Source organism: Gallinula chloropus (assembly GCF_964237585.1).
Source record: "Gallinula chloropus genome assembly, chromosome: 1".
Lineage (NCBI taxonomy): Eukaryota > Metazoa > Chordata > Aves > Gruiformes > Rallidae > Gallinula > Gallinula chloropus.
In genome coordinates this window covers 151047645-151064912 of record NC_140085.1, presented here as the reverse complement: position 1 = coordinate 151064912, position 17268 = coordinate 151047645, and the positions used below count along the sequence as shown (strand labels likewise).

The window sequence follows — 17268 nt, the reverse complement described above, 5'->3', positions numbered from 1 at the left end:
TTTGTGATGGTGATTAATATTAATAGTTTCTGTACAAGATTGCTACAGCAAAAGCAGAACTTTTTCTATCCTAACGAGACAGTACAATCATAGTTACTTATCATTAATTTTGGCAGAAATAATTGCTCAGAGTTGCAACCTGTTGTAAAAGATGCAAGTCCACCTGCCTATAAATTTTTCCCAGTTTTTACACTGTAAAAACGAATGATGTTACAACACAAATGAGTGCAACTGCCTTGCAGAAGAACTTTGCCTTCCAGAGCCGAATCCCATCATTCCCTCGCAAGAAGCTTTTTTTTGGTATATGGGTGAAAATTTTGGTTAGACATATCACCTGACATTTGATCTGTTTTTTATTAAACTAAAACCACTCACTGGAGTGTTTTGGGTTTTTTTTTAATTCAGTATCAGAAAAACTGGTAAAACGCTTACAGAAGAAATTCACAGTGTAACTTCTCAATACTTCAAGCACTGGAGAGACCACGGTAGCTGAAGCAGCCAACTTGGTGATAACAAAGGGGGCTTGCACCAACTAGAAAACTGATGAGGTTTGCATGTGTTTGTCAATCCTATTCTTCCTTCTTTTCATTTTTACCATTATTTACAATGGTAAAATACCATTGCCAGTTATTTATAATAGCATTCTATAGCCTCAGTCATCCCCATCAGCAAAGGCAGACTAAGCCAACATCATTATTCTTTTCTTGTTCTTGAGCAACTGTTCAACACTATCGTCTCCTATGTAAGAATTAAGCCTAACTCTTCCCCAAAAGACTCAGATGTCTTGTTCAATCAATCTTGTGACTTCTGATCAGCAAAAGTTTAGATCCAAATAAAAAAAATTTAAAAAAAATCAGAATTTTCTTTCCATACATTAGTTTGTCAATGCTACCCAATTCAATGAGGGGTTAAGCCAGACATTAGGTCTGTATTAAACACTATTTTTAAGTAACGTACTTCCAGGAAGGACAGAATGCAAGAGACACATCTAAAACTGCGTAGATCTTATTTCATTGACATGATTTTCCACTGCTACTGGAGTGATTTATTGAATTGTCTTTAACTGAAGAGAAGCAAAGTACTCTGCTAGGAGTTGCACTTGCAGTGTTGTTCTTAGTCTACTTTAAAGTATCTGTGAAACAAATTTGGAAATTGAGACCCAACGGAACAATGAGCTTCATACCTTACACTTGTCATCACGGCACCTATCAAACAAATTTTACTAAAGCATCACTTGGAAAAGCTTGGAAATATCTTCACTGTGCTTTTACCGTTTCTAAGAAACTTCTGCTGTTACTGGTATCAGCAAGTTTGCTGTTTTGGCACCACACTAAAGCCCCAGTGCCTCCATTTCTGACCCCTTCAAACAAAAACAAGCTGCTCAACAATGTCTAATCCGTGCGTCATGTAATCCTGCTTAATACTCTACAAACTCTGGGTAATATTTGGGTAGTTTTTAAATTTAGCAAAGAACATCCTGGCCTACTTCAAAGATACCCTTGCCTTGAGTAGCGTCCCCTAGAAGTGTCGCCCACTAATTTCAAAGAAGAGAAGTAAACACGCATAAAGGAGTAAGAGAAATTAACGAAGTAAGAGATTCCAGTCTAATGACATAACAGAACCATATCACGTTACAAATGGAATGATTGAAAGGAGAACGCGTTATGCAAGCACCAAACACACCACCCAAACAATTAAAAGAGACACTCCGACTTTCTTTTTTGGCCCCGTTTAGCGGCACAAGTCAGAACCCTGCGCAAGCGCGTCCGACCCCCTGCTTCCAGCGAGGGCAGGCTCTGCTGCAGCGGACTGTGGCGCGGCCAGCTAAATCACACAAGCCTTCCTCCCATCCACACAGAGCTATTAATATAAACTCAGCTATCGCTCTGCCAGAGAAACAGAAAATCCCTTCTTTGAGACACCGTCCACTTTCCGCAGCATCTTTATCTTAAAAGCAGCTCACAGCGCAAGCACTCCCAAAGGGGTCTCGATTCAACTCCATTCTTCCCTATACCGTCCTGACCGCCCTTCCTGAGATCTCTCGGACCCTCGCTGAAGGACAAATATGTTCCTATTTTGTTGAGGCTGTCAGGCAGACAGTCTCCAATCATTAGCCTCTTGTCAACAGCGATGCCAGGGTAGATTACTAGTGCGCAGTGCTTGTAATGGCAGGTGCATGGCCCTGGGGCTGCCATCTGCCAGGAAGGAAGTGTTCTCCTCTAGGATGCTGAAGAGATTGACAAATAATGTAAACAAAACACTGAATCATTCCTAATCTATGGAATCAGGCTATTGCATTACTCTTCTGCAATGTAGATGTTCCCATCAGAGGTGGGGGCGCAGGTCTGGGGCACAGGGTTGTTTCCTTAGGGTTTTTGTTTTCGCTTTTTCCTCTTAACTACTTCTGTGAATGATTTACTGAGATAAAACACACGCTCTAAAAACAACTTTTATTCATCGGAGGCAGGCAAATCTGTATTTGAAAACAAACAAAAAACCCACCCTAGTATCAAAGATGTTTATTTTGGAAAGTATTTCCCCACTGTTAACTTGTAATTTGCCTCTTTCCAGAGCATATTGCCCTTCACTGTGGGCAAGAACTACTTTTTTAAAAATTACTATTTCTGATAGACCTATACATGCTTTTGGACCGTAAACACTGATAAAAAAACCTGAGACCATCTGTTTAGAAAAAAAAAAAATTTCTAAGTAAAAACACCTGAATAGCATCAGCCCTCTTGAGTTCCTGCCTTTGGTCTTGCAATTCCATTTCTAAAGGGACTTTTCATAACCAGACTGATCATCTTCCCCAAGCAGGGCTAGTTTAGCGGCCTGTTTTTCACCTCAGCTACAGCACAGCTCTGCGCTTCCCACACGAGCCGCTGTGACCATACCTATCCTTCAGGAAAGTTACTCACTACTAACCGGGCAGAGATTGCATACTGCTGCTGTCTGAGTCAGCCTCAAATGTGACTTACAAGTGAAGTGTATTTTTTTAGGTCAGCCGCTGTAAGGACGTAAACAATCTTTATGTCGATTTCCTCTGTGTTTAGGCTCCTAACGCCTCAGCCTTAAAAGCTTGCTTTAAATACAAACCCTTAGAGCCCTACAACTAAAGGATTCGTCCTACCTAAATTAGTGTGGAAACTGCAAATACAACTGAAACCAGTAATCCCGGTTTCCTTTAGAGCTGACAGAGATGCAGGGGGGGAAGGAAACTTGTGTTCCTTTCTAACTCTCATTTAAAATATGTAGGAGAGCAGGTACCCTTGCTGGCTCTTTGACTGCTGCGGGCAGAGGGGGCCTGGAGGACTGACTAACCCAAGGTGCCCACAGGCTGGATATCTAAAGGCAGCTGAGACAAACACCAGTGTAAAAAACAAAACCAAACCAAAAACCAGCACAAAACAAAATACCCAACTAACCAACCAAAACAAAACAAAAAAATCAGGGAAAGTTTTCCTTTGGAAAGGTTGATGGAGAAAACCCCAGCCTTTTCAACAAGGGGGACTGCTCAGCTGAACTTGGCTTTTCAAGGCTGCCACTCTTGACCCCCTACATCCATACGCACAAAACCTTTTAAAATAGCTACATGCCAGACAACAGACACACAAACAAAACATATCTGAACTTTGGGGTCACTACATCAGCTTCCAAAAACCTCAAGGGATGCTACTGATTACCATCTGTACACAGAGACCTCCTAAGCAAACACTGTAAGAAACAACAACAAAAAACAGAGAGTTGTGAAAGCCTCCTAATTACACATCCTATTCTATCAAACGAGTCACTATACTCTAAATTGCTATTACACACAGAGCATTGAAACTTTCACAAACTCTGCTGAAGTGTATCGTGACTAACACATGAGAACAGCCAGACACAGAAAGAAAACACATGGATGACCAGTACAAAAGTATATTGTGCCGCAACAAAACAGAGGGGGGAACAAAAATACCCCAGATATAGTATTTCTTTATGTGCTTATTACTTTTAAAATAACATATTAATGGTTCTTCGGAGAAAATTTGGTAGGTAAACAGAAAATACTTGTATGTACCTGTATTGTCATTTAACTGCTGAATAGGGCGGGAAGTTAGAATACACCCACTACATCTAGCTGAATTTTAATGTGGATGCTTGCTGTGTTTCGACTTCTAAACAGCTCTGGAATTCCAGTGTAATTAAAGCTATTTAAAAATAATAGTAAATCAAGTGTAAGGAAACTGATGTGATTTTCTCCTTATTACAAAAAAAAAAAATCCCCACCATGTAAAACACTTCCTAATGCTCTTTCTGTTCAAACATTCCTTTATCCATTTTACTTACAAGAGAAGGGTTACTCTCGGCAGCTATCTTCAAAGAAATCAAGTAATCAGAAACAATCATCAACCTAAGCATTTCCTCTGCCTTGAGCAATGACTGTACTGGTTCATTTTAGAACAAACCCACCATTCAACTTGGTCTATAACAATTTATCTTAAATGACTCAAAGTAACCATGACATTCTTTCGATGAGCAGTATAGTTAAAACGTAATTTAAAAGGATAAAGGAAAATAAAGTCTAATATCTGTTACACTTTTTAATATTCTATCTGCTTGTAAAAAGCTGACATCCATATAATCAACATAATTTAAAATGTCGAAGGCATAATTTAATCTTAGATAATTTTGGATTACTTTTCCTGTTTCACAGATGGCACTGCTAGGTTCAGACCTCACCATCTTGGTTTGGTCACCACTAAAGTAGAATCTTGAGTGACAAGAAGTGCAATTCTAGAGGTAGTAAAAGAAAACCTCCAATTTTTTAATTCAAGCCTAAGAAGCAAAGAAAACCAAAACCCCAAAACCAACAACAGAAAAAACTCTAAGCCATTAAAAGCAGTTCTTCCAGCTTTAATGTAGATGTTCTCACAGAATTTATCAGCAAGACAAACTACTACACATACAACTAACTTATTCAAAACAAGACTAAAAGTTGTATGGACTTCTGAACGCACCATATAGGGTTTTTTAAAATATTTTTAAGAAGTAATCTAAAAGTGAATACAAATTTCACAAGAGAAACAATTAAACATTCTCATGCTTCTCTGAGAACCAAAATTTCATAGCAACCTGCATATCAGAGGGTGGAGAAAAAAAAACCTCAGTAAGAGAATTCATTGTCCAAAGTAATCCAAAAGAAAAGAGGAAATAAGGTTATGTCTTCAATAATCTGAAATGCCATCAGAAAGACACAGGAAGAGAATTCTTAAGAGAGGATTTTTATTGTTTAGGTGCAATCATAAAACCCTCACAAAAGTAAGAGCTAATTGACAAGGTGTGGTGGTCATTATTATCAAAAATCACCTTATTATGACCTTAAGTAGATGCATTACAGATGATAACTTCTTTAAATAAATCAATACAAAAGAAACTAGCACAGGATCAAAACAACCCTCAGGGATTTTGGAGGTTTCTTGCACCATTACACATAGCGTCCAATTTTTGAAAAGCAGACCAACTACTAGGAACATTTACAAGTTACAGAGCATTTTGTTAATGGAAAAGAAAACAAAATTAAAGATAACCCACCCAGGTCTGGCGTTTGCAATTAAGCAAAATCCCCTATTACACACCCACTAAATTTAATGAGAATTTTACTTCAGAATTTCAGGATGACACACCAAGGGTAAAAATCTTATCCCCTCCCCTGAAACTGAGACAAAACTCCCATCTGGCTTCAACAGAACTAAGATCCATCATAAAAAGTCACATCGTTATTGGGTGCAAATCTGTCATAAATATAGCGGAATAAATAATTTACACTATATGATAAAAACGAGTGTAAACGTCTCCATAAATAATGAAAACCGTACACAGTTCAAATGTTTTTAAGCAAAAAAAGCAGTCAGAGTTTAAGAACAAAGGCTAATTACCAGCAAGTAACATGTTTTAACCAAGCAGTAACAGTATTCTTTTATTTATACATCAGGTGAAAGCAAGTGTTTCTCCAGTTCTTAAATAGTAGCACACTTCCAGAACACAGCAAAACTAAAGGAACTGGTCACGTCAAGCAACCTGTAAATATTTCTGTTTTGACAGCAGTTGTGGATGGACTCAGCTGCTCCTGCCACGACAGGATAGTACAGACAGATTTCCAAAAGCACAGCACTCCCTACAGCAGAGGCAAGTTACTGGTAGCAGAAAGACAAGCTACACGTGAAAACCAGCCACCATTAAATGACACAAATAATTTCCCTTAAAACACATCTACTGGTATGGACCTTCAGGGAGGATTCAAACTGAGTTTATACAGGTATTTTACACAAACAGAAATATTAAGTTTTCTGAGAAGGCAATTGCAAGGAGCTTGTTGGCATATGCTGCATCTCAGACTCCTCTATTTTAAATATTAAATATACGTGAATTCTCCATTGGTTGAAAATTGTTAGAAACCTCTCGGGTTTTGAGGAAGGTCTGAAGAAGTAAAGCTTCTGACTTTACTCATACAGTTAAAGCCAAAATTTGCAAGCACAAAAAACAAAGTAAACAATGATGATTATATATAAGCTATCTCTTGTGCAAACCATTAACTTTTACAAAATTAGATTGTCAAACCTACATGAACTACTGTGTTAAAATAATTTCGTCTCTGCTCAAAATAGAATTTTCTTTCAGTTGCATATCTGTTTCTCTGTAAAACACGAAACTCAGTAGTCCCTCAAATCTCACTGCTGGAAATTCTACTGCTGCTACACTTGGGGATCTTTTTTTTACCAGCAAAAGCCTTGCCATAAACAATCCCCAGTGTGAAATCCCAATGAAAACCAAAAGAGAAACTAGGAAATTTGCAGAAGTTCATTACTTGATTCGATTTACACCGGTCCTTTGTGATCTATTTCTCCTTCCCCATGCTAGGACTTCTCCAGTTCGCCTACCACACGCCCAGTTTAACCTGAAAACCCTATTTTTGGTACCTAACCCTGCACGCCTGCTGAGCGATGATGCTCATGTGAGCTCCATTCCTTACCGCCCCTGCCAGATATTGGCCACGGTCAGCCCTGAGCCCCCCACCCCTGGGTGTGCCCAGCAGGCACGCGTAGCTCCTGGGGGAAGCGGGGTGAGGGAGAAGCCAGCCAGTAAATCCCAACGAGCTCCCCCAGAACACTCCCCGAGGCGGTCTGCGTTTAACAGCTTACGGGAAAGAGGAAAAACAAACGCGCATGCTGATTAAATATTAAAATCAGGCAAGCTTATGAGCACCCTTTGACAAACAAGAGAACAGAACTGAACCCTCTCCTCCGTACGCCGTGTACCAAATTAACGCGGCTATGTTTATTGCATTATCCTTTTGTTTACTGGATGGTAAGGGCAGCAGCCGGCTCACCCCCCTCCTCCCCCCCCCCTCCTATCCCGCTTATCTGCTCTTATCAGCTCTTTCATTCCGGCTCTTCCCCTGGATGGTGACTGCACTCCATCCACTCCAGGTTTTCTCGGTAACTGGTGCCCGCTCCCCTCCCCCTGCCTTCCCTCCCCCTCCCACCCCCCCTCCCCTTCCCCTCCTTAGGGTCAGCAGTTTGGGGAGTGTTGTGGAAATAGCTCTTTCCCAACATGGGGCTTGGTTTGCAGTTGGGGCCCGTAGGTGGCTCAAGAAAAACCCCCTCGGTATTGGGGAAACACAATCACGAAAATAATTTTAAGGATGAGTTTGCAGAGCAAGGGGCATCCCGGGCTTGCTGGTGCCCAGGATCGCAGTCCCAAGGCTGGACAGGGTGCGCGGTATCCGGCAGCATCCGCACCAGCCTGGGTCAAGCCACAGGGATCCTGAAAGCGAGCCCAGCAAAACTAACAGCGACAGACAAATAACGCTCTGCCCTCGACCCTTCCAGTCACTCCGAGTAAGCCTTCATCCTTTCACACTCTGCCATTTCATTCAACAATCCTCTCGTCTTAATTAGGTTCAAAGCTTGCTCTGCAAACGGTGGATCTCTCATCTTTTCCATCTTCCTGTACCTCCTATCAAGAGAGAAAATATTTCCTTCTTCAAAATCAACTAGCTACTAAGAAAACAGAAGGGAAAAAAAACAACCCAAACAACAAACAAAACCCAGCTCTCTGAAGTGCCTCTTACAAACTGTTGCTCTCTGTTTATTACCGATGACCTCTTATCAGCACTGAGAATACAGAAGCAATACTTAACTCGCCACTTTCACGTGGGGATGTCATTTCACCCAGCCAGACCCATAAACGTATATTACACGGCTATCCATGCATACGGATTTCAGGTACCATGCCTTGCATAAATTCAAGAGCAAAGAGAATCCCTACGGTATTTCATCATTAACTTTTAATCCTTGACTGGCTGTCCTGTGGTCCCCCCCCACCTCTCAACCAGCCCCCACTTGTGTACCACCCCTCACTTGCTAAATGGTTGGTTACTATATTGGGGGGGGGGGGGGGAGGGGGTGTGGGGAGTGGGAGGGGGAGTGTATTTCTTTGTTTCTTTTTTTTTTGGACAGCATTAACTAGCACCTCAACAAAGGAACAGCTACACGATTCAAACCCGAATTCTCCCTCACCCTACAGTTTGCTTTTGCTTTTGGATAGGCAGAGTTTGCAGTCCTACCAAGTGGTCATTCACGCTGGGACAGAGCTGCCAGCTGGAAGTTACTTACACACCACCATAGGGTGGGCCTGTAAGCCAAATGTGCGATGCAACATGCAACAGCTCATGCGTATAGCCAGTTCTGGAAATATTTTATTATTTAAAAAAAAAAAAATCACATTCCGCGCTCACCATGATTTACTGTTAAAACTTTTGCAAGAGATAAGATATTTCAAAATCAAGATATTAAATTTATCCTTCTCAATTTGGTGCGTCTGACCTTCCCAGCTAGAGAGCCAAGGATTTTTTTGTAATCTGATGTCCTCAGTCCAACAATCCTGTTTTTTAACTCGATCATTTTACATTTTTAAATAGTATTTAGAAGCTGTATTAACATAAAACTATTTTGGTCACATTTTCCGAACGCTTTCCAAAATCTTACATAAGAAAACTCTGAAGTACAGCCCATAGTAACTGTGTAAACATTTAGCTTCTATTGGGGTACCCAGCAGTAAATGCTTACAATAACAGCACAGTAGAATTCAAACGCAAAGAAATATCCCCAAATGAAACTTTTTCTCATACAAATAGCCTGTTTGTTACAGGACATGTTGGAGGGGGGAGGGAGGGGGGGAGAAGAGATTTTTAAGCAAGCAAGGAAGGAAAGGTGCCCTACCCAACAAAACACAACCCCGCGGAGAGAAACAAACACTAAGCACAAACACGCGTGGCAGGCACTGGCAGACGTAGCTACTCACCTTTCACAGCACTCGCTTCTTTCAGGTTGTGAGACAGAAAGTCTATGCTGGCATAGGCGCTCATCTCCACTCCGTTGATGCCCCCGTTGAGGACGTGCCTGGCTTTTGACCTGGCTTTGTCACAGTTTGCCAGGGTCCCGTCCACCACGTCGATGGCGATGTAGTTGAGGCCGTTCTGGAAGCCAGCGGAGGTCTCCCGGCACATGGGGCTGCTACCCTGCTCCTCCTCCAGGCCTTCGCTTTTCCTGAGGGACACGTTCTCCACCGAGGCCGAGTTGTGCCGTTTGGGGTTGTGTGCGAAGGAGGGGGACACAGGGGTCACAGTGGTGGTGGAGGAGAAAGTTTCCGAGCTGTGCCTCCTGCGCCCCTGTGGATCTGCCCGGATGACCTTGGCCCCCCGGTTTGGGTCTGGGGGAGGGCTGGAGAGAATGAAAGCCTCCACCCCAGAAAGGGTGAGCCTCTTCACCCCAGCCGTGGGGCTGGTGACCCGGGCACTTTCTGGCTTCTGAACAATGGGTTGAGGTGGGGTGGTGGCCATGCCAAAGGTCATCTCGGTGTAATCCCCGCCATCAGACGGGCTGGACAAACAAGCCACCCCCACGGCCGCCTTCAGGTAGCGTCCATCAGGCTGGCTGGTGCTGGAGGAAGAGCCTGGTGAGAGCGCTTCCAGGGAGCCGACCGAGACCGTGCCTGACTGGGAGGGTGACTGCGACCCGAAGTCAATGTTCATGTAGTCAGAGAGAGGGGAGCGCCTCTGCCCGGTACCTGAGCCCAGGGAGGAAGCCGGGCTGTCAGCGGGCAGCGAGGGGGGAGAGTATACGGCTGCGTCCCCAAAGTCGATGTTAATGTATTCACCGGGGCTCTTGGGCTCAGGCGGCAGAGGGTGCTCGTTCATGCTGGGCAGCATCGTCCGCAAGGTCTCCAAAGAGAGGCGGCTGGGCCGGGCTGCCCGCTGGCACCGCTGGCTCAGGAAGCTCTCGGTCCGGCTGTGCCGCAGGGGCGAAGGCACCGTGTGGCTGGAGGGGGCAAAGGGGCCGGTGGGCGACTGGCCCGCTCCACACACCGCCTCCTCCGGGATCATTCTCCCTGGGGAGTTCATGAAGACGTACTGGTCGCTGTCCCTCACCAGGCCCTGGCTCTTGTAGGAGCGGGGCAAGGAGCTGTATGAATAGCAGCTGGGCTTGGGGGGCTCACTTGCCCCGTGCCCTGAAGGGGCAAAAAAGAAGTCCGGGGGGGTAAGGGAAGGAGCCTGGGGCACATGCTGAGGGTCCCGAGGGGACATATTGATATAGTCGCCATTACTCAGCCTCCCATCCGAGCTCTCCACAGACAGCTTGGAGCCACACCACATCCGCATGTACCCGCTGTCGTCAGGGGAGCTCTCCCCCGGTGAGCTGGTCTTGTAGCTGCTGCTCCCGTTCCCGGGGGACCCGCCACCCACCCCCGCCCGAGGCTGCAGGATCTGCTTGGGGGCCGACACGCTGGTGGGGCTCATGGGCATGTAGTCGTCACCTCCCCGGCCCCCCTGCCCTAAGGCTGCGGCCACGCCGGGGGTCATGGGCATGTAGCCGTCATCATCTCCCCCTCCTCCTCCTCGTCCTCCCCCCCCTGCCGGCGGCCCCAGGTTGGTGCTGCTGCTTCCAGAGCTGCGGTGGGAGCCGATCTCGATGTCCCCGTAGTCCTCGGGATACGGGGTGTAGGTCACTTTGGGGGAAGCCCCGGCTTGGCAGGAGGGGAAGAGGCGGCCGGCGCTGCCGGCGAAGGTGGCGCGCATCAGCGTGTACTCGTCGAGGGAGGCGGAGGAGACCTGCGGCGGGGCGGGCCGCTGCCGGCACGGGGTGGTCAGGGAGTAGGTCCGCTTCCGATGGCCCCTGTCGGCCGCGGCGTCGGGGCAGGGCCGGTAGCAGAAGCGGCCGCTCGGGGGCCGCTCCATCGCCATGTAGCCGTAGAGGTCGGTGCCGCCTCCGGGGTCCCGCACCGGGGGGGTCTCGGCCACCGACTCGGGGGTGTTGCTGCGGTTGCTAGCGGTGGAGGAGGAGGAGAAGGGCCGCATGTCGCCGCCCGGGCTGGAGCCGTACTCGTCGAAGGACATGAAGCCGGCGTCGCTGGGGGAGCCGGAGACAGAGGCGCTGCCGCTGGACGGGCGCTGCGGGTGATGCGGGTGGGCAGGCTCGGAGCCGAGGCCGCTGCTGGAGGAAAGGCTGATGGGGCTGGTAGCGGAGGGGGGAGAGTGGGAGGCGGGCATGGACATGGAGCGGCTGCTCTGCAGGCCGCCGCCGGCCAGCACCGGCAGCAGCTTCCCCGCCTGCCGGCCCCCGCCACTGCTAAGCGTGTGCGAGCGACTGAGGGGGGTCCGCACGGGGCCCGGGCTCATGGGGCTGCCGGCCACCGAGCCCACCCGGCAGCCGTCGCCCTCGCTGGCCGTCCGCACCCGGCACGGCGTGCACTTGGTGCCGGCGCTAGCGGCGAGGCTGTCGGTGCGGGAGCGGCGGAGGAGGCCGGTCTGGCTGGGAGGCAGGTTGACCAGGTGGTGGTGCCGGCGTCCGGGCACGGTGATGGGGTGGGTGGCGGAGGCGCCGCTGCCCCCGGCGGCCCCCCCGGAGGAGGAGGAGGACGACGACTGGCTCTTGCTGCGGGGCCGGAACTCGGACAGCTCCTTCAGCGCCTTCATGGCCTCCAGGATGGTCTCGTGGATGTTCTGGGCCACCACCGAGTCGTCCGCCTGCATCCAGAGCTCGCCGGGGCCGGTGGCCGCCGAGCGTCCCACCTCGATGAAGAAGAAGCTGTCGGAGTGGCCGCAGCGGCGGATGTTCATCAGCTGCAGCGTGACCGAGGGCAGCTCGCAGTTGAGGCGCACGAACCCGATGGTACGGGCGGAGAGGCAGAGCCGGTGGACGCCGGTGAGGTTTTTGCTCTGCCCCAAGCCCTTGGGCTTCAGCGTCACCTGCCAGACCTCCCGGTAGGCAGCGGTGGCCGGGGTGATCAGACCGTAGTTGAGGTCCTCGCCGGCGGCGGCCAGGGAGGCGGCGGCCGCGCTGCAAGAGGCGGAGAAGGGGGAGGCCAGGTGGCGGTGAGGGGACCCCTGGCACGCCGCCTTGCCCTCGTTGAGCAGGTCGGTGAGAGCCCGGTACCAGCCCTCCTGCTCCTGTTCGTTCTCAGCCGCCACGGCGAAGTACTCGTCCTTGGTGTAGAGGGCGATGAGGTACTTGTGCTTGGCGTCCGCCCGCTTGTTGATGTTGAGGCAGGAGTCCAGGGCGATCACCCGCTTGGGCGCCCCGGACTTGTTCCTCCATTTCTTCTCGCTCTCGTAGTACTCCAGCCGGGCGCCCCCTGCGCCCGCCGCCTCCTCCCCTCCGCCCGGGCCCCGCAGGACGAAGAAGCGCTTGTGGCCGTGCTTCTGCTTGCGCAGGTACCCGCACTTCCTCACGCCCTGGTTGTTGTTGTTGTTGTTGTTCAGGTTGGGGCCAGGCGGGGAGCTCAGCGGGGGAAGCAGCCCCATCACGGCGGGGCTCGCCATTCCCGAGCCCGCGGCGGGAGCGCCGCCCGGCTCCTCTAGCTGCTGCCGCCGCCGCCGCCGAGCGGGACCGGGGGCCGAGCGCCGCGGGAAAAGGACGAGGGCTGGAGCGGTTAAAAGAAAAAGTTATTCCTCCGCAGGAGAAGCGCGGCTGCCCGGAGCCGCAGCGGGGTCCTCCGCCGTCGCCTCTAGGCAGCGGGTGCTGCCGGCGGTCGCCCGGCGTCCTCCCCGGCTCGGGTACCGGCGGCGCCGCTGCCGCTCCCCGACCGCTGCTGCTGCTGCTGCTGGTGGTGGTGCCGCCGCGGCTGCTGCCGGCGGGAGTTTCGCCGTAAGTAACACATCGCGCACCGAGTGCCCCAACTAAAGAGCAAAACAACACGTGACCGCCGCCTTACCGAGACGCTCACACACCGAGCCGGGGCGGAGCGCGGCTGCCGCCGGCACCGCCCCGCATTGGCCGCCGCGCCGCGCGAAGGACGGCTCCGCTGGCCAATGGAACGGCGAGGTGGGCCCTCGGGAGGGAGGCGGCGCGACACCGTTGGGCGAGGGGAGCCTCACCCCCCCAGCCCCCTTCCCGCCCCTTCGCGGCGGGCGCGTTCCCGCCCACGGCGCCCGGCCCCCTCCAGGAGCAGCGGAACCCGCCTCCCGTTCGTCGCCGATCGCCGGGCACGAAGCCGGGAGCGCGGGCGCGGCGGAGAGAGGCCGGTACAGCACTGGTGCTGTCCCTCGCCATCCATAGTAGCCTCGGCAGGCGGGGCACCGGAGGGTAGGGGGGGAGGCGCACTCGCTACGGCCACCAGGTGCTGCCGAGCCGCTTGCTGCGGGACCCCCTTCCCCCCCCCATCCCTCGCCCCCAGAGCGGAGCTTCCGGGCGTGCATGTGCGCCAGCCTCCCGCCCCAGCACACCCACACACACGCGTGTGTGCGTCAGCCCGCCTCGCACACGCACGCACGGCGGCTCTCCCCGCCGCCGTACGCGCGCTCCTCCACCTGGTGTGTCAGCCCGCGCCCACGCGGCACGCTGCGCGCCGCCGCCCCCGTGCTTCCCCCCTCCCCTGCCCCGAAACACTCGGGGGGCTCGCAGCCCCCCGCTCCCCCCAGGCCCGGCTGCGCCCGCCCGCCCTCCCCCTCCCCCCCCCCCCCCCCCCACGCGGCGGCTATTTACGTGCGGCGAGGAAATGCCGCCCGGGAAGGGGGGGGGGGGGGGCGGGGGCGCAAGGGGAGAGAACGGCACTGATACTGGGTTTTAATTAAATAAATCAATTTATCCGGGCGTCCCGCGGTAGCGGCGAATAAGGCCAGCGTCCGCGTTTCCTCTGGAAACGAACATCCCCCACTACCACTGCCCCCCAGCCCCGGGGGGATCACAGCACGGCGAGGCAATTAAGGGACGAGCGGAAGGGGGGGGGGGGAAGCGGAGCGCGGCCCCCGCCTCTCCCCCCGCTTTGCTGAGCTGGCCCGCTTCGCTCGCCGCCACACGCGCTCCTTTACGCGGCGTGCGGGGTCTGACCGGCTCCCTCCCCCGGAGCGGGGGCTCTCGCCGCGGGGAACGTGAGATGTCTCGCTTGTTTACCGGGGACCCGCGCGTTAGTCACCGGGCCGGCCGTGCCTGCCGCGCCCGGGGGAATCAACGGGCGCTTTCCTCTCCCCGCCGCCGGGGGGGAGGTGAATGGCGGAGAGGAGCGGGGCGCGATTCATCGCTGCAGGGAGGAGGGGGGCGGGTGGCGGGCTTGCTCCGGCGGCGGGCGGAGATGGGGCCCCAGCCGGGGTGGGCGGTGGTAGGGGCGGGGGGCTCGCCAGTGCTCTTTTTCCCGTGTGCGGCGGGAGCGGGGGAAGGCGGGGGGGGGAGCGCGGGGGCCCGGGAGGGGGCTTTGTGGGGCGGGGACGCCTGGCTACCGCCCCTCCGGAGAGTGCACTGGCGGCTCCTCACGGAGCGTGCAGCGGTGCGGGCGGCAAGCATGAAAGTCCGGGGCCGAAGGGAAAAGGCTGCGCCGAAAACGTCCAGCCCAGCGTGTCCCTGATCACACTCACATCTCCCGCCTCCCGCCCCGGGAGCGGCCGGGGAAGCCTCCCCGCGCACATGCCCGGGAGGAGAAGTGAGTCTGGGGTCACGCAAACATCCGCCCGCCCTTTCCATCCTCTCTGCCCTGCATGCCGCCGGGACACGCTTTCATTTCCCAGCCTGCCACCAAACTGAACCAGTTGAGTTTAAGCGTAAAGCCGAGGAGACAAAAAAAAACCCCACAGAACAAGCCACAAAGTGACGCGGTGCCTCCAACAGCCGCCGTGCGGGGCCGGGGCCGGGCGCTCCCCGTGTTCCCGCCGCCGGCGGCGGCGCCGGGGCCTCCCACAACCCGCACGTACCGCTGCTGCCGCCGCCCGGCTCCACTCCGCTCCCTCCTGCCCGAAATTCTCCGCGGTTTGGGTCATAATAACCCATTTAGAAATCGGCAGCTGTAACTGGGGGCAAGGGGGGGGGGGGGGGGGGGGGGCGCGATTGGAAAAGACCGCTTCTCTGTAAATACCGGTACGCTGCAACAAGGCAGCTTTTGAAGAAAGACCTCTCCCTTCGCCTCACGGGGAAACACTAAGGTTCACGTACGAGGTAGCAGTTACCTGTTCTGTTTGAGGGGGTTTTGTGGGTCTTGTAATTGTTATTTTAAAAGGGGAGGCCGGGGGGGGAGGGGAAATAAAAGGAATTGGGAGATCTGAGGCACCGACCTCTGCACAGGCTCAGGGAAAGAGTGCCTGCGCCCTGCCAGCGACCCGGCGCCTAACCTTGGTCACGGCACCTGTGACCTTTCCGTACCTGAGCGGCTCCTCACAGAGGAACCGCGCTTATGGTCTGTACTGTCCCGGTAACGTGCTTTGATTTCCGTATCTGGGTGTGTGTGTGTGGGGGGGGAAAGATCATTTAAAAAAAATAACATGTATAGAATTGGAAGGGAATTGTAAATTTAAGACTGTGTGTCACGGTTGTGCAGCAGGTCTCAGTGAGGCGAGTTTCACGCGAAGACCCGGGAGCAGTTGGGTTTTCCTCCTGTGCCTGTAAACGGGCCCGGCTATCCGCTGTACTCACACTGCTGAGGGCATGAGGGGAGGTCGTTATCTGACCGATTTCTTGTCACTCCCAGCGTTCTGGGCCCGTCAACATGGAGAGGAGCCATTTGTCTGGAACCCCCGTGGAAATTTGGAAAGATTTTCCCAGACGTTGATGAAATATACTTGGTGATCTTGAGCAAGCATTCTGAGGTCTGGCATGTAAAAAAGATTAATAATAATTCATCTACTTGGTATTTCCATATAAGTTGCTCATAACAGCGCAGGCAATACGCATTTTGTTATACTGGCTATAGCAGCAGAACCAAGTTTGCAAACAATTTTTAGGACAAAGGTATTAGGATAGACTGGAAGTCAAGGTTGAAGTTTATACTTTGTATTACTGCATAGGCATCAACACAAGGAACATCTTTAGCAGTTCATTTTTAGCAGTGGCCACTGCATAACAAGTTTTGGGGTTTATTTTCCATATTTATGTCTGGGGCTTGTTTTTTCATGCATAACTTCGTTATGGACTACAAGAAGTGGAACTTGGGTGTGGGTAAAATTCAGGATAAAAAATACTATTGTTTCATGGCTGACACTCTAGAACGAATGACCCCAGTTTACATAGGTGATGTGTCCCTGCTCAGAGTTTTCTCTGAACTGTTCTGAATTGCTTTTCAAAATTATATCCCTTCTGGAAAAATTTCCTGGTCATTTCAGTGTAATTACAGGGGTGTTTAATTAAAAGGAATGCACTAGCATCACTCACCCATCCCACCTCTCAGCTACGGGTCACAGTTTCTACAGGCTGGCGTGCCTTTACGCTTCAGCTATTTCTCATGTGTCAATGCAGTGCACTGGCTTTAATTTCTGAAACAAGTTGGGTTTTCAGTGACGATACAGTGGGCTGTGAATTTGCACAGTTGAAGCACAGCACGCGCTCTCTGGTTCTACCAGGTCGTTTCAGGCAGAACAGGGGTGGACGAATAGGGACAGCAGCATCTTTGGTAACTGCAGTAGATTTGCCAGAGGTTGTTTGCTTAAATCATCTCTGTAGAATAGTTCTATCATGATGAAAGGAAAAAAATGATCTCGTTTTACCTCTCCCATTCCTTCTGTCATATCACCCTGCTCCATCTCTGTTTCACTACATTTATCTTCTAGTTTGAGGTCTCTGCTGGGAATACTTTGCTAATAAACGGACTAGACCAACAAAATAGTGCTAATATTAGCATCTTTTCTGCCTGCTAAACTATGCTCCTGCACATGTACCTTGCTTCAGCCATCTCCTTTTTCGTCCAAGAAAAATGAACTGTGCTGGGTAACAGTCAGATTTAGCAAAATATACTATGTGAGGGGCATTT

At 51.4% G+C, this 17268-nt stretch overlaps 1 protein-coding gene across 2 annotated transcripts in view; it reads right to left on the bottom strand.

Moving 5' to 3' along the window:
- The window catches only part of IRS2 (insulin receptor substrate 2), a gene marked incomplete at its 5' end in the record, with an annotated part of 30867 nt that extends 18005 nt beyond the window's left edge, over nt 1-12862 (bottom strand). The window contains 2 exons of one of the 2 annotated variants that reach the window (XM_084261367.1): nt 7904-7998; nt 9346-12862. In XM_084261367.1, the coding sequence (XP_084117493.1) occupies nt 7973-7998; nt 9346-12862 (3543 nt within the window). In that variant the 3' untranslated portion in view covers nt 7904-7972. Of the gene's footprint in view, nt 1-7903; nt 7999-9345 lie in introns of those variants that run through there. The other variant, XM_084261368.1, reaches the window with a different exon arrangement.
- Nucleotides 12863-17268: the final 4406 nt, after the last annotated feature.